The 17,996-nt window shown below is 36.1% G+C and overlaps 2 protein-coding genes across 9 annotated transcripts in view; one reads left to right on the top strand and one right to left on the bottom strand.

Moving 5' to 3' along the window:
• Positions 1-2,115: 2,115 nt before the first annotated feature.
• On the top strand, positions 2,116-9,973 carry LOC126766371 (protein bicaudal C). 5 transcript variants are annotated; one of them, XM_050484171.1, is made up of 13 exons: positions 2,116-2,713; positions 5,291-5,738; positions 5,812-5,861; positions 5,929-5,998; positions 6,062-6,141; positions 6,209-6,535; positions 6,596-6,721; positions 6,826-6,936; positions 6,993-7,100; positions 7,162-7,324; positions 7,396-8,189; positions 8,248-8,599; positions 8,685-9,973. In XM_050484171.1, the coding sequence occupies exons 2-13, from the start codon at positions 5,465-5,467 to the stop codon at positions 8,933-8,935; spliced, it is 2,706 nt and encodes a 901-aa protein (XP_050340128.1). In that variant the 5' UTR covers positions 2,116-2,713; positions 5,291-5,464; the 3' UTR covers positions 8,936-9,973. The 5 variants fall into 5 exon arrangements, with proteins under 5 accessions (XP_050340128.1, XP_050340126.1, XP_050340130.1 ...); XM_050484169.1 differs by lacking the exon at positions 2,116-2,713 and adding an exon at positions 3,391-3,672; XM_050484173.1 differs by lacking the exon at positions 2,116-2,713 and adding an exon at positions 3,391-3,672 and having other exon boundaries at positions 6,832-6,936.
• A 517-nt stretch (positions 9,974-10,490) lies between these two features.
• Positions 10,491-17,996, bottom strand: part of LOC126766372 (uncharacterized) — a 277,536-nt gene continuing 270,030 nt past the window's right edge. For all 4 annotated transcript variants that reach the window (XM_050484176.1, XM_050484175.1, XM_050484177.1 and 1 more), the window contains one exon: positions 10,491-17,198. In XM_050484176.1, coding sequence (XP_050340133.1) covers positions 15,952-17,198 — 1,247 coding nt within the window. In that variant the 3' untranslated portion in view covers positions 10,491-15,951. The remainder of the gene's footprint in view (positions 17,199-17,996) is intronic.

Raw genomic sequence — 17,996 nt, forward strand, 5'->3', positions numbered from 1 at the left:
AGAGTGTTGCCAGAAACAAGAAAGTTCACTTCTACTGGGCGTCAAGTACGAGATTGCCAATATTGTTGTGTGGCATCCGATAACATCACCGACTTTGGTGAACTCGTGCATTGTTTTTACGACGATCTGGGCAAGATAATGACAAAGAAGGTTTAAGTTCGATGGAATAATCTATCAGGATGCAAAACTGCAAATGTCATTTGCAAAGCGGTAGACCAAAAATACACAAAATTCATTCTCACTCTTGATAGAAGAGACTGTGGGAACATGATTGAAAGACTAACCGGTCACTATCTGGTGGCGACACACACCTGTAGAATGGGGTTAACAGATCGAAACGACTGCAGGAAATGTCAAGAGTAAGGCGTCAGGAAAACAATGTAGCATATCCTGTGCACTTTTCTTGCACTAGCAAAGCTGTAAACATTTGGGAGCTCACGTTATAAAACACTGGAGGAGGTTTCGATAGTGAGACCGCAGCACCTATTTAGTCAAAACAATTTATAAATAAGAAATACAGTGAAATTTGTATTAAATGGACGCTCTATTAAGCGGACATCTCCAGTAACAAATTGACTGGTCCCACAATTTATGATATTTATTATGTACAATATATTAAGAGCACAACTGTAATAACTGGACAGAAAGGCTGATTCGTGAGTGTCTGTTTATGGGAGATTTCACTGTATATATTTCTAAACAAACGCATGTATTCACAATCCGCAAAAAAATATAATACAGTTGAACTTCTCTATCTCAAACTTCTATAACTCGAAGTTCTCCACAACTCGAACTCTTAAATTAGCAATAGAAGTAAAGTAAAAGTAAATCTTAAGGGAAATGTTCCTCAATGTCTGTTTAGTAGCCATTTGTCAGTTAAGTTCTGCTAAACTTAACTAAGATTCCTTCTTTCGGAAAAGAACGTTTTTTTTTAATATAACTGACAAATGCTGTTTACCTAAAAGAAAGAAAACAACCTTAAATTCGGTATTTTTTCCATTGAAATTTATTTGTATGAACATCTTCAAGATTAAACCTCAAACACAATCCCCAGGACTCTTATGTATATCGTCAAAAACGGTTTCGCCTTTATTCGTAAATGAACTTTTCACTGTATTGAATAGTAAAAGTATAAAATATATACCACAGCAACGCGTGGCCGGATCCGCTAGTAATAATATATATTTAATAAAATATAAAAAAAATCCATTTTAGCTGTATATAACCCCTTAAAGTAAATCAAAAAATATCTGCAATAATTTAAAATGATTTCTATTAGAATGGAAAGTTTAAGTTATATCCCTAAATTTTGTCTTAATTCTCAAGTTGATCTGAGAGCCTTGAAAAATTGAGCGGAAAGCTGCACATCCCAAACCAACACCCTTCTGTAAAGCAACCCCAACAATTTGCTATGACAATTTAATATATTAGTATTCGATTGGAAAAATGGTGACACTTTTGTTTTTAATTAAATTTTTAATTAAAATCTCCACACATGAAATCGAAATAAAGAACGCGCCATGTTCATAAGAAATTCTGAGTACTACGATATAAAGTAAAACTCATAAGAACAGCTCATAGGTTTTATTTAATAAATAATAATATCGATTTTTTAAATAACCTTGTCATATTGCTCAAAAACTTATTTTAACTTTAGTGTTTTTTGTACTTTTATTATAAAAGTGTATTTGTACTAATTTTATGCCTCTAGTAAAGCGATTTTTTATTAAAATCTTGATCATAAATTTATCTAAATTATGGATATAACTCTATATCTTTTTATATAAAGACTATTATAAAATTTAGAAAAATATTGCGTCATTAAACTTACATTTGTAAAAATAATTTTGTCAGTTTTATTTTGTTTTTATACAATGAAATTTCGTTGTGATTTCTATACACTGTAGAATTTTACACTACGCTTGAGTACCGTTTCAAAAATGGGCAAAACAACGAATAGTAGCGATTGTTATTGCATTCATGAATTCCAAAGTTTTTAGCAACTCATCAATTGAATCACATGGTCCAGAAGTGAAATATTTGTTTTTGTTGAAAGAATGCCCTTCAAGAGCCGCACAGGTCGCTCAGTCACTCCACGCACTCGCTCCACTCTACACGACGTACGCCAAATTACGCGCCAAAACGCAAACTACAGCTAACTATAAGAAACTACAAAGAGAATACATGAAAAAAAAATCAATCGCCTTAATTTTGTCCAGCGTGCTTAAAGTTTATTATTTTACTAAATGGGAATGTTAAATAAATTGTTTTACAAAATTGTTAATTTCTAAAAATTGTGTTAAATTTTTCGACTACGACTGTTCCAAGCCCCTGTTTTCTGTGTTTTCAACAAATCCCGACCACGGTACGCGTTATGTAATTTTTCAACCACATTTTTTTGGAAGAAGTGACTTTTTCATTGAACAAAATCACTTGCTTCCCTCTGTTGACGATTCTCGATTTTTTACTGACCAATTGACAAAATTTAATTGCGAAATTAATTTAACGTAAATTGCAAGTACAACGAAGTAACTATATGTTTAAGATAATTCCACGTGCTGAACCCTTTTTTTTCCTGTGCAACATTTTACAATTGTGATTAAGTAAAAAAGTAAATTTATTCGATTAATGTTTGTTTGATTCGTGAATTAATTAATGAGTGCTCGCGTTTGCGTCGTTACAAAAAAATCTTTATTAAAAATGTGCGATTCAGGTGAGTGTTAAAAAAATTAAAAGTGTTGTGCAAATGTGTGTGAAAATGAAAAACTTATATTTTTCATCGGAAACATTTAAAGAAATTCTTACAGCCAACGATCGATCGGTATTTGGAAATTTCATTGAGCAGACTTTGAGAGCACTGCTCTGCTGTTAAATGTTTCGCAGTGCTGCGATCGCTCTGTTAAGTCTCTATACCGAATATTAATTGTGAAATTGTTTCGCAACAAATGCTGCAGCAACATTACTATTTATGTTGCAAATGTGCGAAAATACGCGCCTGTATTAAAAAGAATAACAAAAAATTACCACACTTGTTTGGATTTTAATTGATTTTATTAACCGGCAATTTTCACCACTCGATCGCCGCCTAGTTCAATGACCGCTGCACTTCTCCTACAAGTGACAACAACTATTTGCAGATGTTTTTGCACCTCAAGTAAATATGATTCGGGTCCTTTGAGTTACTTTTTATAGAGATTGCTATTGTTGCTGTTTCAGCTCGCTAAGCCCTCACCCATTCGAACTTAAAATTATTTTGATTGCCCAACCGTGCCTCAGTTGCTTTTGTATGTTCCTCAAGCTTGTCTGGGAATATATTAATAATAATTTTTTTTAAAAAATTTTACTGACAGTAACTTGTTTATTTCTTATATGAAATATAGAACATTATAGACTTTCACGTAGTATTTTTCGCAAGCGAATTTTTATGCCGGAAAAAACATTGAACAACAAAATTTCAAAGAAGCAAAGAAATTTTGTCAACGACTTTGTCTAAATGCGGTTGAAAGAAATTTCGCAGATATTCGCTTTTGACTTCCCTTCGGACTTTTGGCTGCCGACGGTAATAGACGACGGGCTGCTGCCGTATTTGCCGCAAGTATATTTTCTGGATTTACAATATTTATTTGCTGTAAATTGAACAAAACGAAGAATTTAAAAAAAAAATCTAAAGACGTAAGTTAAATGAAATTCTGCAAATTTGTTTCCAAGTTCCAATAGTTTATTCCCTGTATGGTATTGCCAATTGTTAAGGCGCGAAAATATTGCAGGAATTAGCGGTCAGCATCTGGAAATCGCACATATTTACATATATAAGTGTGATATTTCCAATCCGATTATGGCTGAGCATCCGATTCGCTGTCAGACTTAGTAGACATTTCGACATAGGACAATTAAAATCTTTCCAAGCAAATTTAATTTTCTGTAGCTAATTTCTAAGTGACAACCCTTTATTTAGGCGCTAAAATTGACAAAATCGGTGCAAATTATTGAAAAACGAACAGTTATATTTTCGTGGTCTAAACTACATATAAGATATAATTTACAGAGGACCAACACATGGCTTTGCATTAAGTCCACCATTTTGAAGGTGACGTTAAATAATTTCATAGAATACGTAAATTGTAGGACAAAGTGTTGTTGACGCCTAAAAACCTAAAATATGGTATGTATTTCGTAAATAGCTAGTAAGGTTTGCTAAATATGCTTTGGCAAATACCAAATATGGCTAGAATTTTAAGATTCGAAGAGATTGAAAATATATATTTTTGTTTGCGAAATCTCAATGTACTTACAATTCTAAAGAAAGTGTAGGTGCGATGAGAAAAAATATGAAAAGGACAGTGCAGTTATTGCCAGTCTTGAATTTCGAGGAAATATTATTTTGCAAATTCAGAAAAAATTTTTTGTTTTTATTTTCAATTTCGGTTAAAAATTGTTTCTTTTTATACTCTGAACAGGGTACCTTAAATTTTCCACGAAGTTTATAACACCCACAATGAAACGTCGGAGATCATATAAAATGTAAATGATATGTAAATTTTAGTCTGTCCGTTTCTCCATCTGTCTGTCTGTATATACGCGAACTAATCTCTCAGCTTTGGAGATATCGAACTGAAATTTTGCACACTCCTTTTCTCTCCAAAAAGTTGCTCATTTGTCGAAACCGACGATTTTGGACCACTATAGCATATAGCTGCATACGAACTGCGCGATCGGAATCTAGGGCTTGTACAGAAACCTTCATTTGACGAGGTATCCTCACGAAATTTGGCATTTATTATTTTCTACGGCAATAATGAATCCCCACCGAAATTCTTCAGATCAGGTCATTATAACATATAGCAGTCATATAAACTGAACGATCGCAATCAAGTGTTTGTATGAAAAGCCTGTTCTTTTGAGGAGATACCTTAATGAAATTTAGTATGAATTCTCATCCAAAGCTGCGGTGCAATTCGGAGAAATTTTTCAGATCGAAGCACTGTAGCATATAGCTGATATATAAACTGATCGATCAAAATCAAGATGAAGGTCTTTTTATAACCCTTTGTGCTATAAAAAATACAGCTGTGAAGGATAGTATAGCTAAAGTGCTTGTTTTTTTACAAACTTGTTGTTTTGAAGTAGTGTTCATCAACATTCCTAGTTTTTTGGCTATCTATACTTGTATGTAAACTGTTGTCGCATCCGTTTGCGACTTTTAACCTTGACCTTACATATCATTCAATATTTTTCCACTTTGACAACTTTTTTGTGTACCTCATCACTGATCAAGTAATTAATATTCCAGTAAAGATCTCTACTTCGTACAAACATCTTAATTGCCAGACTGATAACTGATCTTTTCGTACAATTCATGAGAATTGCTAAATACAACAAAAAGCTATATACTGATTCCGTAAATTAGTCCACTCTTTACTACAATATTATTTCGGCACAATATCATTAAAACAACAACAACAACATGATGTTATCCTGTGCACAAATCAACAAGATTCTGTACCCAAACGGTGCGGGCGGAATAACCACTGTAGCGCCAGCCACTTCGAGCGCACCACAATCGTTGGGCGCGCCATCTAGTGGAGCACCGAGTGAAACACAAAGTGAAATCTCATCGGCAGATAGCGATTGGAGTGATATCAGGGCAATTGCATTGAAATTAGGCGTAGCCAATCCAGATGACTTGCATACGGAGCGTTTCAAAGTCGATCGTCAAAAGCTAGAACAAATGCTGAAGGGTGAGTGAAAGAAAAGTGGAACGAAAAAATTTGAGGCTAAGCTAACTAACCTCATTCTGATTTTTGCTTATAGAGGATAGTATGGTTGAGGGCATGAATGGCGCTGAATATTTCTTCGAGAGTGTAAGCTGAAACGCTTTATGCATTGCGATTATTTACTCTCTGAAACAAAATTTCTTACACATTTTAGGTTATGAAGTCCACTGAGACTTACATTAGCTGGCCGTGTCGCCTCAAAATTGGCGCTAAAAGCAAAAAGGGTAAAAATCCGTTTGAAAATTTTGAAAAACACGCAAATATATTTTTGAAAAATATCATCTTAGATCCACATGTTCGTATACTTGGACGTGCAGAGGAGGTGCAAAAGGCCAAAGAGCGTGTTCTTGCCAATTTGGACTCAAGAGTATTATTTCACATTTTTATAAAATTATTTTACCGCTATGGTACTGACACTACTCTGCGTTTTTTAGGGAACTCGCGTAATTATGAAGATGGATGTGTCCTACACGGATCACTCATATATTATTGGACGTGGTGGCAATAATATAAAGCGTATTATGGAAGATACTGCAACGCATATACATTTTCCGGATTCGAATCGTTCAAATCCAACGGAGAAATCAAATCAGGTTTCCCTATGCGGTTCGCTCGAGGGTGTTGAGCGCGCACGTGCTTTGGTGCGCCTCTCAACGCCATTGCTAATCTCTTTCGAGTTGCCCATCTTAGCGCCAGGTCGCCCACAGCCCGATCATGACACGCCTTACGTGAAGATGGTCGAAACAAAGTATAATGTGCAAGTGAGTGATCAAATGGCAGGCTAAAGTTCCTTAAATAAACTCTAATATTTCTACCCTTAGGTTATCTTTTCGTCTCGTCCTAAACTGCATTCTTCGCTAGTGCTGGTCAAGGGTTCTGAAAAGGAGGCCACTAAAGTGCAGGATGCAACACAGTTGTTGATTAATTTCTCTTGCGAAAATATAGCTGTGAGTTAAGCTCATATATGTATATATAGTTCTATATTACTCATTTTGAATTCTTTTTTGCTTTTATTTTCGGTGTTCGAAAATTGTCTTCAATGTTTTCGCAGAACCAGATTATGGTGCAGATGCAGTTGGAGATATCGCCACAGCATCACGAAATTGTTAAAGGCAAAAATAATTCGAATTTGCTAGGAATCATGGAGCGTACGAAGACTAAGGTAAGCTATTGTAGAACACCGGTTATGGAAAATGCTTGAAAGTCTTCTATTTATAGATTATTTTTCCTGATCTCTCGGACTTGAATGTTAAACCTTTGAAGAAATCTCAAGTGACCATTACTGGAACTATCGACGGCGTCTATAAAGCACGTCAACAATTGCTTGTATGTGTGAAAATGCTCTCTTCTCAATCTTCCGCTAAACTATGAATTCTTTCCATTACAGGGTAACCTGCCGATAGCTTTGATTTTCGACTTTCCGGACAATCAAAACAATGCCTCTGAAATAATAGGCCTCAGCACAAAATATGGCGTCTACATTTCATTGCGTCAAAAGCAAAGACAAAGCACTTTGGCCATTGTTGTGAAGGGTGTCGAGAAATTTATTGGTGGGTAACATATTCTATAAGTCCCATTTTCAAAATGTCTCCATAATACCCCTCAATTGTTTTTGTATTAGACAAAATTTACGAAGCGCGTCAGGAGATTTTGCATCTCAGCACGCCGCTTTTACAAGCGACTATTCCAGAGAGCTACTTCGCGCCGAGAGATAAGGAGCTGAACATTAGCTATCGCACGATGTTGACTTCACTGCTAGCTGGTTACCCGGATAGCCCCAAGACGCCTACCCTGTTAACGGCGCAATTGCAGATGTCACCATACGGCATCAATGGCCAACTAAATAACAACAACAATTTATTGGTCAACAACAACAACAATAGAAGCGATAGCAATAATAACAGCAAATCATATCCACCGGGCTTTGGTGTTTGCACGCCAACCAACGTCTGTCCACCCACTCAGAAGTACGTGACAATGCACAACAACAGCTTCAGTCGCCAGCAGCCGAACCACAATAATAATTACTTGCAAGTAACTCCGCCGAATGCGCCGCCACAGCGCGCTCCGCAGATCAATCTGCATCAACAGCAACAAATATCGCCGCGCAATAGCTGTCACAACACCAGCGGCTACCAGAGCTTCAGCAGTAGTACCAACTCCTTGGAACAAGTCTATCCACCTTATGGCGGCGGTGGAGGGGGCGGTAATCGGTTGGTGGCGCCAAATGGTGAGATGAACCCACGTGGCCAGTACTCGCCCGACTCGACCTACAGCAGCGAAGCTGGCTGTGGACGTGTGGGTCGACGCTCAAGTGACGGCGTCTTGTTGGGGTTAGGCGCTTCTGGTCCGCTTGGCGCACCGCTTATGCCAGGCAGTGCTGAAAGTTACCGCAACTTGCATTACGAAATGAAGGTATGTACATGCATATATAAATATATTGGCTGCTTTTACAGCTTGTAATCAATTCTAGCAAAATCGTGTCTTTGACTTCGATATGAAGCGCGCCATGGGCTTCAAAGCAATGGAGCGCCTACCGATAAGCGGCGAGCTGCGTACGCCCACACCGAATTGGGCTGGTATGGCCTTGAGCCGCACTTCGCCGGGCATTCTAGAGAGTGCCGACGACAATTTATGGCCACGCAACGTGCACGGCATGAACTTCAACGGTGGCGCTGGTGCTGGTGCTGCACCGATATCCCCTTATGCGCTGGGTGTTACCGTTGGCTTGATGGATGCTACACCAACAAATCGCCGACTTAAGTTGTCCCAACATAAGGACATACATACGCTATTGACAAGCCTTGGCTTGGAGCACTATATAAGTAAGCTTTTTCTATCTGAAAATTGAATAAGTAGAAATTTCAATTTCGTTAAAATTTTTATTTCTTGAAAAATTAACCCTTTTAGAGACCTTCGTTACGAATGAAATAGATCTCGAAATGTTCACTACCTTAAATGAGGAGAATTTACTAGAATTGGGCATAACCGCTTTCGGTGCACGCCGAAAGCTGCTCTTGGCTATTAACACTTTGCAAGCCAATGATGCCACTCATGCCGCCATGCCCATTATTTCGGCACCACAATCGAACAGTTCATCGCCACGCTTCTCCGGCTCAGCCGCACCCGGTGCCGAGCGACGTCCGTCAAATCAATGGTAGAGCTTAACCTAACCTAGAGCAAAGCTCAATTCCAAAAGAAAAACCAAATTTGATATCGAAAAGTAAAATAATTCCAAATTATATAGAAACTGTAGTTTAGAAACGCTCGAAGAGTGCCCAGGTCAAACCATATCATTTTTAGAATTAAAATATTTATTACAAATCTTCTCTAGTATAAGTTTGCATGCTAATCTGTACTATTTTCTAAGCTTCTTTACTTTAATCAACCAACTGCATTGCCGATATCAAACACGACTTTTTAACATTTAAACGTCGAACGAACGACACACGGCATGTGTTCGGCAAATGAATACCACCCGAATATGCAAAATGGCGCCCGAGTGTAATTGATTCAGTGACTTTTCAATCAAAAAACTTAACTGCGGGACATTTAAGCGTCCTTTCAAGCGAAGAATGGAACAGAAAGGATTCTTCTTGACTTATACTCGTATTTGTAGGCAGCATAAATTGAAAGCTCAGAATCAAGTGGCCCAAACACTCGCCCACGCCCATTTTGCTGGAATGTATGCAGCAGCGCTGTTATGACGCCTCAAAAGCGGTCTTATTTTACTTTACAATCATTTTATATTTATTACTTTTCTATTTATTAATTATTTGAATATTTATTGCGTAGTTAGAAACACAACGGAAAAATATTATAAACCAAGAAAAAAATGAAACTAAAAAAATTGTATTTATATAATTGTTATGAAATTTTGCATGCTTAACTCGTGTGTTGTCATAGTATTTAACTAAGGATCGAAATTTATACAAGCGAAAAAGAAAACAAAAACACATATTATGTAACAAAGTGAATTGAAATTAGTCTAAGTGATATTGAGTGTCAAATATTTGCATAACAATAGGAAAAATTATTGAAAATGTATGCAAATTGAAAAAACAAAAACAAAAGTTAAACCAAAAATACGAAAATTTTCTCAAATATATTTAAAAAATAAACCCTACTGAAAGTAAATATGAACATCAAAGCTTCGGCCAAACAAAACCAAATAAATGAATAATTGCGCAGCATTAGAATATGTTGACTTTAATTATTTCCCTTACCACAATTTATCTTTATTTTCTCATAAAATTTAAAATAACGTGACATCATAAGGTTGCATCTTAAGGGGTTACATGGGTTTACGGGTTTCAGAAAATCGAAGTTTTTATTATTGTCTTATTATATTCTAGAACTTGTGCGCTCGAGGCTAGCTAGGCCAAGTGCGCTGTCTTTAGACTGTGTTTTTGAAGTCGCTTGACAATATTTATCGAGAACTACACGACCGATTACTCTTCACGAAATTTTATTCCGATGGGTTACCGGAAATGGAGTCGCAAGGGTCGAGCTTAAAATATTTTTTCCAAAAATTTCAAACTTTCTTTGTTAATAGTGTATGTTTGTAACAATAAAAAATTCTAATAAAATATTTAATTTTTTATTTGAGAAAAAATTGTTGAAAAAAGGCTGTTTTTCACCCAAGGAAACTTATGTAACTCCTTATGCACTACAAACAACTTATAGCCGTAACGAGGAAATAACGGTACAACAACGAAATGTTTAATTCTTTATTCACATATTTATTTTGTTACTTAATTTGTATTTAATTTTATTCTAAATAAACATAAGACTGTCCGTTTACATTTATTATAATGTTTTTGCTATTATTGTAATAAACTTATGAATTTATTTTATGACTTACAATGTAGTAATGGGTTTATGCATATGTGCTACATACATTTATAATAACTACGGTATAAATTAGCCAATACATTACATTTTACATAGCCTTCATCGCACATATACATATATACATATGTATGTATGTAAATGCATACGTGCGAACCTATGAATCTCCTTTGGGGACACATGATCATCATCCACGTACTTTTTTTATAAGATATGATTAACTTATGCACTTATGTTTATTTATAGATCATGCTATGGTTTTTCAAATAATGTATTTATAGTTTATTTTAGTTTTGACATCACTCACTAATATTTCTTTTGTGTTGCACAATTTTCATTTCGTTATTGTTCATTTACTTCTATTATTCTATGTAACAATAATTTTATACATTTTTTTTTTTGTTTTTTTTGTTGCATTTATTTTTAATGGTAACACACACCGCGGCGTTCATGAGAGTTTGCTTAGTCTTCATATTGACAGGTGATATATTTCTAGAACTTAATATAATTGCAATATAATTTAATACAATTATAAATTAACAAATTCTGTAAAATTATGGAGTTAGAGTTGGTGGAAGTCCTACAGGGCGCAAAAATTCATCTGGACTTTTGGTTGATGTGCCGTGTGACTAGAATTTGCCAAAAATTGTTTTAATTGAAAAAATATTTAGTAACAAAAAAGAGCCAAAACTCTATATTTTTTTGTTCAAATGCGATCTGCCGTCATTATTCCGTAGCTCCCTCCCCTCCTCCTGTTTGGATCACCAAAGAAAGCTTGTAAAGCTTCAATAAACTTTTTCCGACTTTTTCTTCGATCAGTGCCTGTATTCATTTATACTAAACACATTTTTTTGAGCAGAAAAATCTGCCTCCACGAGAGACACTATGTTACGGAGGTTCTAATGGAAATCGTTGTTTATTTTCGGCTAGAACCACGTAAGCGGTGTTTTCGCCAATAAAGAAGATAAAAAATGGAAATCGGCTACGGTTTCAAGAGAATCCGAAAATTTTCGAAATTGTTTCAACTCCGGTTTTTCTAGAAACGCTGCTAGGGTCGGTGAAGTATATGTTTCCAAAACGGCTGAACCGATCGACTTTTAAGATAAGTACATTTGTCAGGTAATGTTCGAAGAAACGAAATGAACACTCTGAAAGATTTATTTTTTCAAAAAAAATATTTTTTTTATTGGAAAGCCACTACTTGGTCGAAAATAACAATTTTAACTAGTAGTTTTGATCATTATGTGTACATATTAATATATGGTTAGTGATTGATGCCCAGTGCATACGAAAATTATGGAGGGAACACTTCTCCAGCCTGCTGAATGGCAGTGAAAGCGTAACACCAAAGCGAATGGGGCCGATGGATTGCCGGCCGAGCTATTCAAACACGGCGGGACCCACACCCACAGAATATGGTCGGACGCCCAATCCACAAAAGGGAAATCCCACAAAGGAGAATCGATACACACCACCTCTTCGTTGATTTTAAAGAAGCTGCCTTTGTGCCTTTGCTGTCTGAATTTGGTATCCCCGCAAAAGTAAACTGACGTTGAGCAATACCAAAAGCTCCGCCAGGAGCGGGAAGGACCTCCCTATCGACTTCCTATCTTGCTACTTCTTCAATCTACGAATTAGACGACGACATTCACATATTTCAGCGAATTAAGAGACAACTGCTACACCGGATAGGTTATGTCGACCGTATGGATGAAAACTCTCCAGTAGGCGCGGGGGGAAGCAAAAGGAAGTGGACGACCTCCACTCCGTTGCAGAGATCAGGTGGAGAAAAACCTGGCTGCACTTGGAATCTCCAATTGGCGCCACCTTGTGAAAAGAAGAAACGACTGGCGCATTGTTGTTAACTCAGCTACAACCGCGTAAGCGTTGTCTACGCCATTAAAGCAGAATGTATAGTAATAACAATTTTTGTTTTCAGATTTTAGATGGTTTTAAAAATCTATCTCGTGTTTTTTCCTCCTGGCGATTTAGGGTGTCAGAAATTTTTAAATGAATTGCCGACCAGTAAAGTTCAATAAATTCTGAAAATTCATATTTTATTTTTTTCAAAAAAATTGCAAAAGAAAAATCACGTTTCTTCTGACTTGCTGGCAGGGTTGCAAATAATGCATTAACAAAAATAATAGAATTAATATTTGAATAAAATTAAAAACAAATTAAAAAATAAGAATAAAATTTTAATCCAAAATACTGGATTGAAAATTAAATAACAAAAATTTAATTATTTAAAAATTGAATTTTTTTCCCAAAATCAGATTAAAAAAATACCTCAATTTTAATATTTTGAAAATTTAATTTTTAAAAATAAATTGTTTGTTAAAAATAAATTGCTTAAAAATTAAATTTTTTTAAACATCGCAATTAAAAAATGAAAATTTAGAAAAAGATGATTTTTATCATCTACTTATCATTTTAAGAGGTAAGACACTTCAAACAGCTGACCGCAAGCTCGTCTCTCGAAAAAGCCTTTTCAAAAAAAGTGAAATAATAATTTCTACAGTAATTAATTACCTTTCAAAAGAAAAAAGTTTACATAAAAAAATTAGATATTTCATTTGTAAAGCACGAGGCCTACCATCAAAAATAATATATAAATTGCCGGCAAGTATGAGCCATCTTCAGCAAACTATGCTCTTTTCACAACATGAAACTCCTTTGTGGTTTTCATCGAGAAGTTTGGTTGCGCTTAATATTAAAATTTTGATTAATTTACTGGCTTTAAGTATTTATGTTTATTTATGTAGCAATTTTTTGCATTATTTATAGTTTTTATATCTAAGTATTTATATATTTTTTCATATTTTTGCTTTTAATATTTTTTCATATTTTTATTTTTATTATTTTTTTTTTAATTTTATTTTTTTTTCTTTATTTTTTATTTAGTTTTTTTTAATAATATTTTGTATTCCTTTATATTTACCATATTAATTTTTTTTTAATATTTCTATATTTACCATATTAAAATTTACATATACATATGCTTATGTGTGTGTATGTAAGTATTAATTTATGTACTCCAATTGAAGGAACTATCTACCGTTGGATCTTGTAATTTCAAAAGAAGTGTCGTCAATTACTATTAATTTTTAATCCAGGCCAAAAGTGGGTACAAATGAAAAGCAACAACCAACGAAAAACACTACAAAAACAACAACACTGTCAATTTCGTTCTGTGACTGAGGCGTGAAGTTCCTTGAATTAAGTTTTGTCGCTGCTTACTGTTACTTAGTTACGCATACATTTACAAATGAGCGCTTTTTATACCTAAGCTACAATAAACTAAAATTTATTTTCTAATTTATCCATCTAACGACAACCACCATTTTCTGATTAGCATCGCAATGTAACAGTGGCACCTACAACTCTTTGAGTATTTTGGTTTAGATAATAATTTTCACAACTTCAGTGATTTCACTTTGCATATTTACAATTTCAGCCTCTTGCCCGTTATATTATCATCGAATATGCTGTAAATTTACGTAATAACTTTTTTATATACAATTGCTTACTTCTATTTCTAAAAGCGAAATGCAAACAAGGCGAAGCTTGCTTATGCACATTTGCACATTTGCATATTTTCCTTACATACGAAGTAAATAGGTTTTTTAAATAAACCTTAAATAATGCGCATTTGTTTAATTTATTTTTGATTATTTTCACTATGTACCACAAATTTAAAAAATATTCAAAAAATTGCGATAAAATAACAATAACAAAAAAATAAAAAATAATAATATTGTAATAAAAATACTATAAAAAATAATTATCTGTTGCAATAAAAATAAAAAAAAAGTTCATCATGTATCTTGTGTTCATTTTATTTGCTTTGATGCACCCTGTGCTCTTTCTCCTAGCACAGTCGACAACCTGTAAGTATGAAACTTCGCTAAACGGGTTGTGCCTTGACTGCAGTAGTAGATTTTTTCTGCCGCCGCATTACTCTGTGTCGGAAGTCAAATTTTACAGCATACTTTTAGGTGTCGGAAGACAAAGATGCACTTCCGCCTGCAGTTGGGCGGCTGCTTGTTGCCGTTTATGGTCGCCTGGTGCATTAGCCAAATTTTACCTATTTGCTGCACGCATATGCGGCGCACCGAATTCATTTCTCGGTATTTGGTTTCATTAACAGGCAGGTATGATAAACAGCGTGTGGCTGATAAAATGTTTACAGAAAATGTTGCGGCACATTTGCAGCCATTTCGCATGTTGTTTAACATTAAATGGAGTTTTTATGTCAAAAATAGGTTTATGGTAAAAATAATTGAAATAATAGATAAGAACACGCATTTGCCGAATTTATTTGAAATTTTCATATATTAAAAGTGAATTAGCAATAAAAATTCTTACAAATTACAAGCAAGTGAAAAACTGTACAATAATTGAAAATATACATAAATATAGTAATAATGTAAATGTACAGAAGATATTTTTGAAATAATATTTCGTTTAACGAAAACACATTCAACTTAAATAACTTAAATACAAAGTAACGCAAATTAAGTAATTTGTTTGTTTTAAGACCGTTTAGCCGTTTTTTTTGTCGCATTTTTTCTGTTTTAACATACTTAGCAGCTAATATATTATGTATTGAATACAACATTTACAACGGTATTTACTATTTTTCTAAGCGCCAGCAAGGCAATAGCACAGATGCTTACTTTTTTTTTTATCGATTTTAAAGTCAGTAATGTTTGACTGTTTGGCAAACAGCAGCATTATTTTGTTTTGAAGACACTTCACTTAGCAAATGGTTGGTAAGCTTAGAGTTAGATGACGTGATTTTAAAAAGTAAACTGTGCTATTGCAATGGCTGGCTGCTTCACACGCTTATTTTTATGCTCAACAAAATTTTATGCTTCTGCTGATAATTCGTAACTTTTTTGGTATACATTTCATACGCTTTCTAAACTTATTACTTTTTACTAAATGAAGTGTTCTGGCATTACTCTAAGTCATTACAATATGTTCACATTTTCACAACTTGTTTCAAATTTCTCATTACTCTGGCTCAACTAGCTCCCTTATTTACACATATTTACTTTTACTCTTTCTTCTACTACTTCTGGCAATTAAAAAGCAACATCAACATTTCCTTAACGCTAGACAGCTCTAAACTAATTTAACATATTTTCAATGTTGTTGTTGTTTTGGCATTGTCGCCTTTGCTTTTGAGATAAGACGGCGCTTCCGGGAGTATTATTAATTCATATTTGGTATATTTATTGGTATTAAGCTATTTATGGTATGTAATTATAATTTCTGTTTAAGCTATGCGGTGCACTCGATTGCCTTGGGCCGGCGGACATCAGCAGTGGCCCCAGCAAGGTGGAGGTGTCACGCCGCTTTCTTGCCAATTAGCCCGCAACGACTTGGCTTTCGACAGCACCTTGCCGCCTTTTATGGCACCCAATAGCAGTGGCTGTTGCTGCTGCTCCTGCCTCTTACTGAGCGCGCTGGGCGAGGGAGAGGATGCAACCAAATCGTCAACATGTTGACAATCGAAACGTTGTGCAATCATCATCAATAATGTTTGATCCTTTGACGTGTCCTTAGTGAAATTGCCAATTGCTTGATTGCTGCCGCCGTTGCCGTCGCCGTGGCCGTCGCCCCCGCTGCAGCGCCTGGTGTTGTTGCAGCCGGCAATTGCAGCGTGCATGGCTGCGCTAACACCCGGCGTGTCAAATGTCAATGCAGCCACAGTTGCTGGTAATGGAGTTGATGGGCTCCTACCGGCAACTGTCACCGACAGCTGTTGAGTTGCGTGGTGCTGTGTGCGCGCTTGGTTGCGCAATATTGACGTGCTTTTCTGCTGCTGCTGAAGCTGTTGTTGATTTGCCAATTTTCGTAATGGATTCGCCGCTACTTTCGCCCACTGCAGAAACATCGGGCACAGCGCTCGCGGCAATCCTGCCAATCGTACACTCAATGATTTCAAATTTTTTCCAACGCAATTATGAAAGGATTTTCGTCCTTTCAATGTCCGTTTGACTGCCAAGACTGAACCTGCCCCATCATTTACAACGCGCCTTGCTGTTGCTGTTACTGTTGTTGTTGCCGTTGCCGTTATTATTACCTTTGATGGCAACACCGTGGCAGTGAAATCTGCCATTGGTGCCGTTACCGTCGAGGCGGTAGTTCGTGGTGTCGTCACTGCGCCACTCACTTGGCTGGATTTCCTTTGGTTCCTTTGACAGCTTATAAAATGGCGTGTCAGTGCGCATAGAAAGACGCTCGTGCAAATGGCAATAAAAATATAAGCAACACACTCGGTGTCGGTGGTGGTAGCTGAAAATCGCGCGAAGTTCTTCACTGCCGCCGCGGGTGCACTTTCTTTCTCATCATCATCGCTTGCTTCACTTATCCTTTTGACATATCGGTGCGCCAGCTCCAGCTCCACTGTCGGTACGCTTCGCAGGCTGCTGGTTGCCCGAATTGCTGCCGCTGCCGCCATCAGACCGGTCCAAAGGCGCTTCCAATGCATTTTTAGTGCTTTCGCGTAGATGCTCGCTGCCGTGCCGTGTACGGTTGTTGCAGAAGACGTGACGTCGGCGGCTAGAAAGGGAGACAAACAGACACAAAATTCAACAATGAGAAATTGACTGAAAGAGTTTTTGCGAAGCTAGAAAAATGGAGCATTAGTGTCAATCAATTGGAATCTAGAATGTAATTTATTGTATGTTTTCTTATCAAATGGAAAGTTCTGCAGCGTTTTATTGAAAATAACTTACAATCATCGATTTTTTTTTCGAAAAGCAAAATGCTACCAAAATCGCCGCGTGGTGTGGTGATGCCGAGCGCTCGAATTGAGTAAGTGACTCCCGCTTGGTGTCTCGCTTTGCGTTCTATAAATCGAGTATGATGCCTTCAGTGCACTATTTTCGAAGTCAATAATGACATACTCGTACACCCTTGGCATAAAATATTTTCTGAGCTCAAGTAGAGACTTTCAAATAGTTTTGAGTTTGAGGATAGCAGTGCTGATACTGACAACTTTGAAAGCACTCACAATGCTTACTGAATTATTTATTTGGATCAAGGAGTATAAATATTCAAAAATGCATAGGTTAAATTAGTTAAAGGGGCTGGTGTTTGTCGGGCTACGAATAACCCCCTTCGACTACCAGAGAGGCTAGTCCGTTGTGATGCCTAAGTACCAGTCCGCATGAGCAGGCTTGAACGAACTCCAAGGGTTCCTGCTCCTCGTGGTACCAAAATTAAGTCTCCGGTCAGACCTCGTAGCCGAGACTACTACCATTTGAGCTTCCATTCAGCTCTGGACTGGTGGAGGAAGTAACCAGATATTTTCACCTAATCATCCTATCTGAGACTTTAATAAGTTGCGACCTCCAA

The sequence above is a fragment of the Bactrocera neohumeralis genome, unplaced genomic scaffold (assembly GCF_024586455.1).
Source record: "Bactrocera neohumeralis isolate Rockhampton unplaced genomic scaffold, APGP_CSIRO_Bneo_wtdbg2-racon-allhic-juicebox.fasta_v2 ctg100, whole genome shotgun sequence".
Lineage (NCBI taxonomy): Eukaryota > Metazoa > Arthropoda > Insecta > Diptera > Tephritidae > Bactrocera > Bactrocera neohumeralis.

What these genes read in the sequence shown, in the direction of transcription:
- LOC126766371 (XM_050484171.1), top strand. Translation starts at nt 5,465, where the DNA reads ATGATGTTATCCTGTGCACAAATCAACAAGATTCTGTACCCAAACGGT. An exon ending in AAACAAAGTATAATGTGCAA is followed by an intron (nt 6,536 to 6,595) that starts GTGAGTGATCAA and finishes TTCTACCCTTAG; the next exon opens with GTTATCTTTTCGTCTCGTCC. An exon ending in ACTTGCATTACGAAATGAAG is followed by an intron (nt 8,190 to 8,247) that starts GTATGTACATGC and finishes AATCAATTCTAG; the next exon opens with CAAAATCGTGTCTTTGACTT.